At 41.0% G+C, this 12494-nt stretch overlaps 1 protein-coding gene across 1 annotated transcript; it reads left to right on the top strand.

Annotated features, from left to right (window-relative positions):
- The first annotated feature begins 2628 nt into the window (after positions 1 to 2628).
- On the top strand, positions 2629 to 11212 carry BRS3 (bombesin receptor subtype 3). Its single transcript, XM_036740364.1, has 3 exons — positions 2629 to 3287; positions 6003 to 6354; positions 7645 to 11212. The coding sequence occupies exons 1-3, from the start codon at positions 2854 to 2856 to the stop codon at positions 8059 to 8061; spliced, it is 1203 nt and encodes a 400-aa protein (XP_036596259.1). The 5' UTR covers positions 2629 to 2853; the 3' UTR covers positions 8062 to 11212.
- The last annotated feature ends 1282 nt before the right edge of the window (positions 11213 to 12494 follow it).

Raw genomic sequence — 12494 nt, 5'->3', positions numbered from 1 at the left:
GTTCCCTCTGTCTTAAACTCAACGTGTCCAAAATTGAACTTATTCTCTTTTCCCCAAAATCCCTCTCCCTCCTGAACTTCCCTATTATTAGTCCCCCTTTCAAAGTTTGCTTTGGCGTCACATAGACCTAGTCACAGTTATTCATACAAAGACTCCAATTCATCGAATGGCAAAGTTAGCCACTAAGTCTAGGTGATCTGAGTTGGTGCCTCTCAGAAGCAATATCAGTCCCATGAAAATACAGAGAGGCTATATGGAATGCATGCTGAACCTGCACTCAGGAGAAACCTGAGTTTGAAACCTGCCTCTAATACTTCCAAGTTGTGTGACCCTGGCTAAGTCACTTACCCTCTCTTAGGCTCTGTTTCTTCATTTGTAAAGAGGGGATAAGAGGAGCTATAGTGCCTACCTCACAGGGTTGTGGTGAAAATCAAATGAGATAATGTATATGGTATCCCCAAAGCACTAGTGCAGTTTTAAGTTTTAATAGCTTAAAACTGCATGAAGACTTTTGGGACACCCTGTATTGTTACAGAGAGAAATTTTTATTTCCCTCAGTGCACATGGCTCTGCTAGGAGAATGCTTGGCTTTCCCTGGAAGGTGAAGAATGCAGTCATGGGTAATTTGAAGAACCCTACCCAGTCAGTTTCAGAGGGTCAATAAAGGAAATGGGAGCCTACCTGGCTTCTAGACCTATGGGAAGTGCCAAAGAAGGCAGAAGATTCATTACTCTGGTGCTGGGGGAGAAAGCTCGTCTGACTGTGAAGTGTACTTAGACTTAGTTCCATAGTGGGGATGCAGAATTGCAGGGGTTGTGGGTATTCTTGATCCCTAAGAGGGTGTTGGTGGGAGGCAAGAGCTCATGAAAACAATGGTACATGGGGAAGGCTGCCTTCTGCACACTGATCTGTACCTGCATTCTGAGTTCTAATGAAGTCCACCCAACTGACTGAATAAGCATTTAGTAAGCATTGTTGGGGGTACAAAGAGGAAAAGTAAGACAATCATTGCTTTTAAAGAACTTTCATTCTAATTGGGGGCAACACATAAAAGAAGGGTGGACAGAAAAGCCTGAAAATGCTAAGGGTACAACTGTGGATTATATGCAAAGGCTAGAGGTTCTAAGTAATTATATCAGTAGGTCAGATGCATGGAGTAGAAGCAGGGAAGACAGCAAGGCCTGGTTGTCCTCCATCTCACCAGAAGGAAGAGAATTGGTGACTTCCTTCTCATCCACCCATGTGAGCAGTCAAACCGCCTGAGTGGGTTCTGGCATCCCAGGGTAGTGGAGTGGACAAGGGAGAAGTGTACTCCTAATGTTGGCAGGTTTTCCTCTGAACCAGCCAGCCTAGATGGGTTCTTGGTGACTTAGGCCAGAGGAGGAAGGCAAAGGAATGACTGACACCATCTTCTAGGAGCTGAGAATTACCAACAGATAAGTGACGTACAGACTGCCAAAGGAAGCATGGAGTGGAATACCAACTAAAGCTTTGATGAGAAAGAATACTGAGCAGTTACTTTAGAGGCAGTAACCCACCAGGAACCTGACCCATGGCAATGCTTGTAAGGGAGGGTCTCTTATGAGCACATCTGGGAAAGAAATGCCCAAAGATGGCGATCACCATTTCCCATGGGACCTTATATGAGTTCCATTTGTTTTCATTGAGCAGTAATTAAACCTCTTCATTTTTTGAGCTTTGTGAACTGTCTGCTTACAAAAGAAGTAACTGAGAGTACCTTGGGAGAAGACAGTATAGTATAGTGGAAAGCACATAGGATTTAGTCAGAGGATGAGGGTTCAAATCCTGGCTCCTTTACTTATAACTTAGTCAACTTTGGGCAAGTTATTGAACCTGTCCGGGCGTTTCTCCTCATCTACTAAGATTTGGGGTTTGGAATTTTATGTTCTCCAAGATCTCTTCTGGCTCTACATTTAGGATCCTATGACATATAATGAAACTCTCAACTAAGTGTCCCTGGACCCTTTTGGTCACAGAAGCGTCTACAACATGAGGGAGAAAGCTATAGTGGATAGAGGACTGAACTTAGAATCTGGAAAACATGGGCTCAAATTCATTTCTGACACTTCTTAGCTATGTGACCAAGGGCAAGTCCCTTAACTAATCTGAGAGCCAATGCAGTTTAGATTAAATGTTATGGACAGGTTATAATTTGCACTGGCATAGGGAATTCTGAATAATGCTGAAATCATAGGTCCTTGATTTATGTAAATAGCAGCTTTGAGAAATCTGCTCTTTTGGGTCAGAGTCTCTTTAATATTAAACCTAGGAAAGTGAATTCCAATTGGTGCCATCAGGGGCCCCACATGTTTTGTTGTCACTTAAGAGAAAACTCCAGTGACCACTCTAATTGCATGGAAATAAATTAATCCTTTTCGAGAAAGAAAACATTTCTCACAATATCTATGCAGTTTTTAAAAAATAGATAGATGAGGAAATAGAGCTTCTCCAACAAAAAAAAAAGTGGTTTTTAAAAATGTTGTCTGGTTATTCATAAGACTTCCCCAACAGGGAAGAATAAGGAACTACAGAACATTTCCCCCCAACCCCTCCCTATCCCTCTGTCACTGAAACACCAATAAAACTCCTCCACCTCCCACACTCTTCAGTGCCTGAACGGTGAGCATTAGCCAAGCATGCTGGGAGACACAAAACTGAAAGAAATGAGTTACTGTATTCAGATGTCTTGAATTCTCTTTCCATACAGTCTACTAGATCCAGTTCTGTTCCTATAATCCCCTTTTTACTTGATGTAGGCATTCAATGAACAAATCAACTCGTATTTGAACTGAGCAGAAGACACATTAAAGACTAAAGTCTCTTTTGGAGAAAATGTCTCAAGGACAGCTCAATTCACCTAACCAGACTTTCCATTTGATCACAAATGATACAGAATCCTCAGCATCCAGTATTTTTAATGATACTATGGATGAGGGAAAGACTGAAGACACATCTCTAGGATCACGAATCCTGTGTACCATTTTTTTGACTTATTCCGTGATCATTTCGGTGGGTCTCCTTGGAAATGCTGTTCTCATCAAAGTCTTTTTCAAGATCAAGTCCATGCAAACAGTTCCAAACATTTTTATCACCAGCTTGGCTTTTGGAGATCTTTTGCTTCTAATAACATGTGTGCCAGTGGACGCGACCCAGTATATTGCAGATACCTGGCTGTTCGGAAGACTCGGTTGCAAGCTTCTCTCTTTCATCCAGCTCACTTCAGTCGGCGTGTCGGTGTTCACACTAACTATTCTCAGTGCTGACAGGTGGGTTTTTCTTTCTCTGTCATGTCTGTCAAGGGAGGAAAGTTGTGGGAAAGGAGAGAAGGTTTTGACCTGGTCTTAGCTGGCTGTGGTTTGGCTTTATGTTAGGATAACAAAAGTTTTTAAAAGCTCTAAACTTTAAATTACTGGTCTAAAATCTAGGAAGAGGTTGAAAATTACCTTTTTGGAGATGATTTCTCACAGAATGATAGGATGTACAGAGGAAAAAGACTTTCCCAGAAGGATAATTGTCTGCAGCAATACGGAAAATTATGTCTTTTCTGTGGTGCATCAAGGTATTTGGCTTAAGGTGCCCCTGAACAGCCATACCTTATACATTAGTGCAGCCTAGTGGCACATAGGAGACAATGCCAAGATACCAACACAGGTGTGAAATTGACCATTGATAGGAGGCTTTAATATACAGATGTTTGCATCTGATTAGGTTGGAATTAATCAAGCAGGCAAGCTGTCGTTTCTGGCAATAAAGCAGTGAGGTTTTTGGCTTGCTGGGAGTGCTAGGTAATGTCATGACTTACTTCTATTTGTTTTCTCTATAGCTGGTCAATAACATTTTAGGTCTTGCAGAAATAAATTCATCCATTTTGACCTTTAGCAACTGATGGAAAGGACATTTTCTCATGGTCAGATTGTGATTGGTCAGTGTTAGAATTGTCTTAGCTATGTGTATTTATATATTTGTTCTGTATGAGTCCTACTCTTACAGCACAGAAAAAAATAGGACTTAAATATTAACTGAAATTTAAAAGCCCCTGAGAAACTGACAAGCCAGCAATGCCCAATGGTCCCCACAGGGATAGCTCCCTAGGACTACAGTGGGTAAGAATTTGCCCTTCTGAATCATGAAAAGAGGAAAACCTTTCCTTCCTTTATTCTTTCTGCAATGAGGATTGTATCTAATTTGGACAATCACTCACTCAGGGCTTACCTCTTTAGCTGCCAGATGAAAAGGCAATTTTCAAAGGAGGAAAGTAACAAGAGGCGTGTGCCAGCTGCACACCTTGACACAAGGCCCTTCAGCTTCTGCCACCACAATTGTGATACAAACAGGGCTAGGCAGATGAATTTATACTAATAGGCAAGGTAAAATTTACCCTGGCATCAGTCTGTAATGGGAGAAATGTCATGACATCCTACTCATCTCTTGTCCCCTGAGAAAAGACATCATCCTTTGACCCCATCAAAAGACAGCTTTCAGAAAAAGGTTACACATTGAGTTACTATCACACAGAAATCAACACCCTCAGAACTTACTATTGACCTCAAAAAAGGGAAAATATATGTAAGGCTCTAAAATCCTAAACCTAGAACACCTCACATAATGGGTAAAGGGAATAGCTGCTATAAGAAAAAAAATTGAGATGTGATCTATTTAGGAACTAGCAATCCAAATTAGATCAGCCAACTGATAAATGGTGGTAGCTCATTTCTGAGATTGTATTGATCTAAGTGGGAGGTTGCCCTAATGTGGTAGAAAAAAAACCACTGGGTTTAGGGCCAGTAGACCTTGGTTCTAGTCTGCCTCTAGCTAATTATGTGACTCTAGGCAAATCATTCCTCCATGCTAGGCCCCAGTTTGTAGACTTGTATAGAAAGAGGGGTTGACCTGAATGATGTTTAAGGTCCCTTGCAGGTCTCAAGCCCTGTGTGAATTCCCTTTGATCCTAGGATCTTAGGACTTAAAGCTGGAGATGACTTTAGAGATCATCTAACCATGGGCTCTTGGCCTGGGGTCCATGAATTCTTTTTGAAGAAATAGATTCAGAACTTGATTTCAATATAATTGGTTTCCTTCACAATCCCATGTGGGTTTTTTTATACATTTAAAAGTACTGTTCTGAGAAGGGGTCCATAGGTTCCAGATTGCCAAAAAGGGCCAATACGCACAAAAAGGTTAAGAACCCCTACTGTAGTCCAACACTCTCATTTGACAGATTCAGAAAATGTGGCCCAGAGAGCGAAAGTGGCTTGCCAGTGACAGCTAGCTAATGTCAGGGCTGGCACTAAAACTCAAGGCCTCTGGCTTCAAATCCAATGCTTTTAGCAATGCTATAGTATATATTTGTGTTTGTTTATTTGTTTGTTTTTAACGTTCATTTTTTCCAACTCTTCACGCTCATTTTATTTAATTTTTAATCGTATTTTTCCAATTATATGTGAAGACAATTTTTGACTTTCATTAAAAATTTTTTTGAGTTCCAAATTTTCTCCTTCCCTCCCTCATCTCCCCCCCCCCACTAAAAAGGTAAGAATTTTAAATGGGTTATATATAACATTCATTTAAAAAAAATTTTGAGTTCCAAATTTTTTTTCCTCCCTTCTTCCCCTCTCCCACCCATTGAGAAGGCAAGCAATATGATACATATGTTGTATTTTAGCAACCTGTGTAGGTGCCCTAGTCTTCTGCTAGATTTTGAGTACCTTTAGGACAGGTAATGGGTCATCAAACTTCCTATCCCTCAGCACCTAAGCAAAGTGTGCTGAGTCATTTGCTACAGTGTAATGTCTCATATTATCTTGTATCATATGGTATGGCATGGCATGGCATGGCATGGTATGGTGTGGTATGGTATGGTATGGTATGGCATGACATCGCATCCTTGCCTACCAGGCCACAGAACCTTTCTGCTCTTGTTTCTGACTCTCTCTCTCTCTCTCTCTCTCTCTCTCTCTCTCTGCCTCTGGTTACACTTGCAGATACAAGGCAATAGTGAAGCCCCTGGAACTGCCAGCCCCTGATGCCTTCTTGAAGACCTGTGGGAAAGTTGGCTGTATCTGGATCCTCTCCATGGTTCTTGCTATCCCGGAGGCTGTATTCTCAGATTTATATCCTTTCTATAATCCTGAAAAAAATGAGTCTTTTGAAGCCTGTGCTCCTTATCCTGTTTCTGAAAAGAACAGGCAAGAGGCTCATTCTGTCCTATGCTTCTTGGTCTTCTACATTATTCCCCTCTCTGTCATTTCTGTCTACTATGTTCTGATTGCCAAAGCTCTTTACAAAAGCACCATCGAAATACCCGCCGAAGAGCAAGAACATGCCCGCAAGCAGGTATGGATGAATCAGAGCTGATGCTACCAGACAGCCCAAAGCTGAGCTAGAGAGTGGAATTTCCCATCATTTAGTGATAAAGCCTTTAGGAGACTGGAAGTAGAGACTAGGGCAGCCACCAAAGTGACAGAGTTCAGAGAGGTGAGCCACTGAATAGTATAGTAACACAAGAATCCACCTTTGCATATAGAACATAAAGTTTTGCCAAATGCTTTCTTTGCAACATGCCTGTCTGATAGGAAGTGCAAGTATAATCTCTAGTTTACAGATGAAGCAACTGAGGCTCTGAGAGGGAAGATGACGGTAGAAATGTGTCATTATTGTAGAATGTTAGGCCTAGAAGGATAAGGGGACTTTAAGGACCAGCTAGTCCAACTCTTTTATGTAGGCCACATTTGAGGCCCGAGGAGGGAAGGTGACTTACCCAAGGACACATGACCAAAAATGGCAGGGCAGAGAATAGAACTCAGCTCTTCTGACTCCTGTGCCAGTACCTTTCTGACTAGTTAATATTACTTTCTTTCAAATAGTACCCCCAGGAGACTACACATGGATTCCTATGATATTGCCAGGGCAAAGACCATTGGGGGAACTCTTCTTTGGGAGGCATTTACAACCCCAAAGGACAAATGTTGTTACAAATCACATCTTGTTTTGGACCAAATCTGGCCTTCCCTAGTCTGATTAGCCACCTTATATGCTAGATTTAGATCCAAATGATTTTAGGTTGTTTTCTGAAATTCAGTCCACCATTAAACAATAAAGACCAATTGCCACTCATGGAGTTAGATTAGATGATCTCTAAGATCTTTTCCAGCATACATAAATCCTGGCACCCCCAACAAGATCCTCTAATCTAACCAATGCATAAGGACGTGCAGTGGTGGGAGAACTTGCTACCTTCCAAAGAGCTCATTCCACTTTTGTGCAGTTCTAATTGTCTGCAAGCCTTGGGCAATATTATATGGCTTCCCAGAAATGTAACTGAGCATTAAAAGGGCCAGATATGCCAACGTCTCCTAGACAAGAATAGAATGAATAGAAATGTTACCAAGGCCCAGTCTCATTTGATAGAAAAAAATCTCATATTTCTCTTTAAAAACCAGGGGATCTTTTGATCCCTTTGTCAACATAGAAAGAGAGCAAACATCTCAGTGCTTTGCTTTTTAATTAATTGGTATGATCGGCTGCCTCGCGGTGCTCCATGTAACCTAGTTAGGTTCAAAGTACTCCAAATGCTCTGTTTGTCTCAACCTGCTAAATAACCTTTCTTCTTCCTTTGCTTCATAGATTGAATCCCGCAAGAGAGTTGCCAAGACAGTGCTGGTGCTGGTGGGGTTTTTTGCTATCTGCTGGCTGCCTAATCATATCCTTTACCTCTATCGGTCCTTCAATTACCATTCCTCCATTGATTCCTCTACCCTTCATCTTGTGGCCACCATTTTCTCTCGGGCTCTGGCTTTTAGCAACTCCTGTGTAAACCCCTTTGCTCTTTACTGGCTGAGCAAAACTTTCCGGGAGCATTTTAAAACACAAATCTTTTGTTTCAAGTACAAATGTCCCAGGCGTTCAACTGTCACCAGGAACCTGGCCACAGGCCTTGCTTCAGCTACCGGGAGCACCCAGGTCTCTGAGATTAGTGTGACCTTGCTCACTGGGTATGGTGGGAAGAAGGAAGAGGATAGTGCCTCTTCTGTTATCAGCTAAAGAGGGCAAGCATCAAGCTTTTTGCAAGTGTATGTGTAGCTAGGAATTCTGGGGAGGAGCATAACACTGAATTACTCATCTTTGAATTGTATCAGAGACATTTAAGAGAAGGTTCTTGTCCAGTCAAGCATCCTCGTGTGTGTGTGCGTGTGCGTGTGTGTGTGTGTGTGTGTGTGTGTATTGTATTCTTGTGAGTGAAAACTTGACGTTCTAAAACTTTCTAAATTCTAGAGAGAAAACATTTAGTAGATAGAGACATGCATGGTTATAGAAAGAGAAAGGGAAGGAGTAAGAGGATGAAATTAACCCCACTAAAAATGTACAACTCAATATATAGGAGGATATATTTTCAGGAATATTTCCTTTCAAAAAAGGTCACACGTAACTCACATTTCTATAGTGCTTCAAGCATTGGAAAGCATTTTCCTACTAACTGCCCCATGAGGCAGGTAGTGTCTGTGTCGCAAATGAAGAAGTGGTAGATGAGTGAAGGCAAACGATTTGTCTATAGGCACGTGGCTAGTACCCGACAGATCTGGAATGCCAAGGCAGATTTCAGATACCCAATGTCTCTACATCACACTAAATACTTCTCCCAGAATCAAAGAATTGGAGATTTAGAGATAGAAGGGCTCTTTGAGGTCATCTACTACTTAATCAAGAAGCATTTAATAAACATCTACTATGGGCCAGGGGCTGGGTGAGGCTCTGCAGGTTACAAATACAAAATCAGCTATTCCCTGTCCTCAAAGAACTTACATTCTCCTAGAAGAGACAACGTACATATAGAGAATTCAATACAAAATATATACAGAGTAAATGCCAGGTGATGTAGTTGGGGAGGGTACCTACACCTGGATGAGGAAAAGTTCTACTCAGGAGGTGACAGACATCTGAACTGAGCCTTAAGTTGAATTGTGTAGAGGTGAGGAAGGAGGATATCCCAAGAACAGCTTGTATAAATAAAGGTCAAGAGGTGGGAGATAAAGCCATGGACAACAGAAACATTTCTTTTGTCTATGATACCCACCCTGACAATAACATGTACCCTTAAAATAAACTATCTTGCTTTTGAAAAAAAAGAGAAAAACTAAGTTATAGAACCCAAATCCTTCATGGACTGTGGATGACATTTCTAACTTTTCTCACTTTGTACTACGTGATGGACACCAAATTATGCTACTTGCATCTCTGCTCTGCCATACAGATGCAAATTATATTATTCCCTTTGTTAGGAAAAGTAGCAAAAATAGAGATAATAAAGAATCTTTTATACAATTTCTTTTAAAAAACAGGTCTAATAATTGATGGGAAATGTTCCTGTTTTCCATTGTTCTCTCTTCTACTATCTCTAAAAGTTTAATGGAAAATGAAATGGGAATGTTTTGAGGTTGGCAAGTATGAATAACATACCCTGGTATGGTTCATCTGTCTGTCTTACTGCTTCTGTAATCAGAGACAATGGAGTCTTACTTTTCCCTTCCATTTATTAACATCAGTCAAAAAGTTTCCATGATGGGCTGACTTTATGTGAAAATGCAATAGGTGGTCAGCCACATGGTGTCACATGAAGGGTATAGGGAAGGGAAACCTCCCCGCTCCTCTGCCCCATCCAAAATGATCATTACCACGAGCCAGCCACAATATCTGAGATCCCACCACTATGGACGCGTTATTTGGAGTGAAGCATTGCCCTCTTCCTGTACCTTGTTTTAAAATACAACTATTCCTGGGAGCCCTTTCCATCTCAGTGTGAATAAGTTTATTCAGGCACACTGAATTACAGAAAGTACTTCATGACCTCTGTGATGATTCTGAAGGTGATTTCTGGGCACTCATGAGAGCATTAGAGGTTTCAGGGTTCTTTATTATGGCTAACTTCACTTGCAAATTCATAGTGATCCTTTTCTTTGATATTGTGATAGTGGTATATAAACACTATTCTTGTGTTTATGTGACATAAATGTGATTATAGTTATCTATCTATCTATCTCTATGTATACACACATATAAGTAATAAGCAGTACCTTTGTTTCTCACCATGATTAAGGTGTCTTTTGCTTACAAATGCAACAGAGATTTTCCTGAGGCCAACATCTCCTGAGGTAAAAGGGCAAGAGTGCTGCCCTGGTCCCCATTGAATGGAAAAAGACCCAGAGGAAGGGCTTGGGCCTGGGTAGATCCTCTATGTGAGATAGATGGGAAGACATGGACAAGAACTGCAAAGACCAAAGTTGCAAGGGGGAAGGGAAGGAGAAAGGGGACAAAGCTGGAAATGCATGTGCTGAACACAAGAGAAAGATTTCTCAAAGTGGAATTAATTCACTGAGTAGTAAAAGATTGAAAAAAAAGGAGAGATAGGGAAGCAATACTGAACCATTAGTAAGGTGGGTGTTTTTAACACAGAGACTTTGCTATGTTGGTTCTCTGGAGCATCTTGCTGGCTCCATTTGACGTTCAAGAATCCAAAAGGAGAATTAGCCGTTGCTGGACTCTCTCTTTGGGCATCCAGCATTCAGAAGCAGGTATCCACATTTAAGGCTCTGATTTTCCACCTGTGACTACTAGCTTTTAGCATACAGAACATTGGCAGTCTTATGCATGGACAAATACCCTCTCCCTCCACATTTTTGACTGCATAAGTCAGAGGAGTTGTCTCAGACTGTACTGGAAAGGTTTGGAAGCCAAATGTAAATATTTTCATCCATGATGTGAAAAACACTGTTCAAACAAGGACTGTCCAAGGACTGTGTCTGGAAATATCAACAAGATTTTGACTTTTGTTCAATGTAATGTAAATGTTGTTTCCTGAAAGTCAACTTTACGTGAATAAACTTTAAGCATGCATGTAAAAGTATACATTTATATTTCCATAAATTTAATAATTAATCGTACTTGTATAAAAGTGAAAATAGTATTTGTGGTTAATTGTGATCATGTGGGGGGGAGGGGGGCCTTTCAGTTGTTGTAGTCTGCTTCTTTTTAAATGACTCACCCTCGTGGTCCTGAGTTCTTCTGAATGTTGTAAAGAATTAAAAGAAAGGGACAACTGATGAATTCTGTCCTTCTAAAGTATTTTAAAATGGTTTACTTAAAATAAGCAATGCCTGTATTGTATTAGTATTGTATAAGAGTATAATAAATCAGCAGGAAAAACTAAGTGAAATGGAGTATTGAAATTATTTTCCATGACTCATTCACTTTCTAAAAAGAAGTTTTGTAAAATAATATTTAACTGCTTTGATTTCATTTCAAAATTTAAATTTTATTTTAGGTCACATAATCTCAAAATATTTTCATTACTTTATAAGTTATTTAACCAAAAAATTGGATCTCTACTCCACTACAGGAAATACTTTAGAAAAAGCAAAGTTCCAGATTACAAAAATCAAAAGTAGTCTTTTGACAGCTCAGAAAATTGGAACTCAAAGATCTGTGTCCTCCATTTTCATTTGCATTCTCTACCAACAGATCATGCAGGAAACATAAATCAAATGGCAAAGTACCTGAGACAGAATAGTAAACAATGGGAAAAACCATTGGTAAACTCATTCCCAAGGGCCCCACCCATCACCAGTGGGGAGCTCTTCTAGTGACTCACACATCAGTGGGGGAAAGGAGCAGATCCCCAGAAAATGTACACTTCTAGATAGAGATCTGCCTAATGTTTTGGCTGGAAATTCATCCTGCTTAAATATACAGATCTGCCTCCAGCAGCATCACCCACCCCCTCCACTCCCCTCCCACCTTCATGGCTGTCATCTGCAGTTTTGTTCTTTGCTGCTGCTTTCTGTCCTACTCCACTCTGGGGAAGTGTTCTTCCTCTTCATAGTGAGACTGCCCAGAATACCTGTCTAATCAATATGTTTTTTCTGTTCCATTGTTAAATAGCCCCATAGCCTCCTGCCAGCTGGTCTACAAAAGGGGCTGTTGGGCCTCTGGATTGCTCTCCTTTCTCCTTTTGAGTTAGACTAGCTGAACTCTATTCACCTTTTCCCTGCCTGCCCCTCCCTACACAGTCTCAGCTAAGAATCTCACCTTAGCCCTTCACTCGTATCTCCCATGAAGAGGTGGCCCTTCTTTTTGCCAAGGACAGCTCCTCTATATACACTCCATCCTATCGACATTCCCTCTCCTTCTTCTCCAGCAGATTGCCCCACAATCACCTCCACTCTATTCTTCAATCTCTCCTCATCTCCTGGCTCCTTCTCTGCTCCCTACAAATGCACTCAGACTCCCCCAGCCTTCACCTGTCACTTAATCCCACCATTAGTCTCCATCCTCCTATATTTCTCCTTCCTTTCATGGTTAAACTCCTCGGGAAAGCTGTCATCTCTCAGTGACTCCACTTCCTCATGTCTCATTTCATTCTAAACCCTCTGCAATGTGACTTTTGACCTTATCATTAAATGGAAACTGCTCTTTCCAAAGTC

Source organism: Trichosurus vulpecula, chromosome X (genome assembly GCF_011100635.1).
Source record: "Trichosurus vulpecula isolate mTriVul1 chromosome X, mTriVul1.pri, whole genome shotgun sequence".
In the NCBI taxonomy this organism is placed as follows: domain Eukaryota; kingdom Metazoa; phylum Chordata; class Mammalia; order Diprotodontia; family Phalangeridae; genus Trichosurus; species Trichosurus vulpecula.
This window is presented reverse-complemented; position numbering and strand designations above follow the sequence as displayed.

What these genes read in the sequence shown, in the direction of transcription:
- BRS3 (XM_036740364.1), top strand. Translation starts at nt 2,854, where the DNA reads ATGTCTCAAGGACAGCTCAATTCACCTAACCAGACTTTCCATTTGATC. An exon ending in ACTATTCTCAGTGCTGACAG is followed by an intron (nt 3,288 to 6,002) that starts GTGGGTTTTTCT and finishes TTACACTTGCAG; the next exon opens with ATACAAGGCAATAGTGAAGC. An exon ending in AAGAACATGCCCGCAAGCAG is followed by an intron (nt 6,355 to 7,644) that starts GTATGGATGAAT and finishes TTTGCTTCATAG; the next exon opens with ATTGAATCCCGCAAGAGAGT.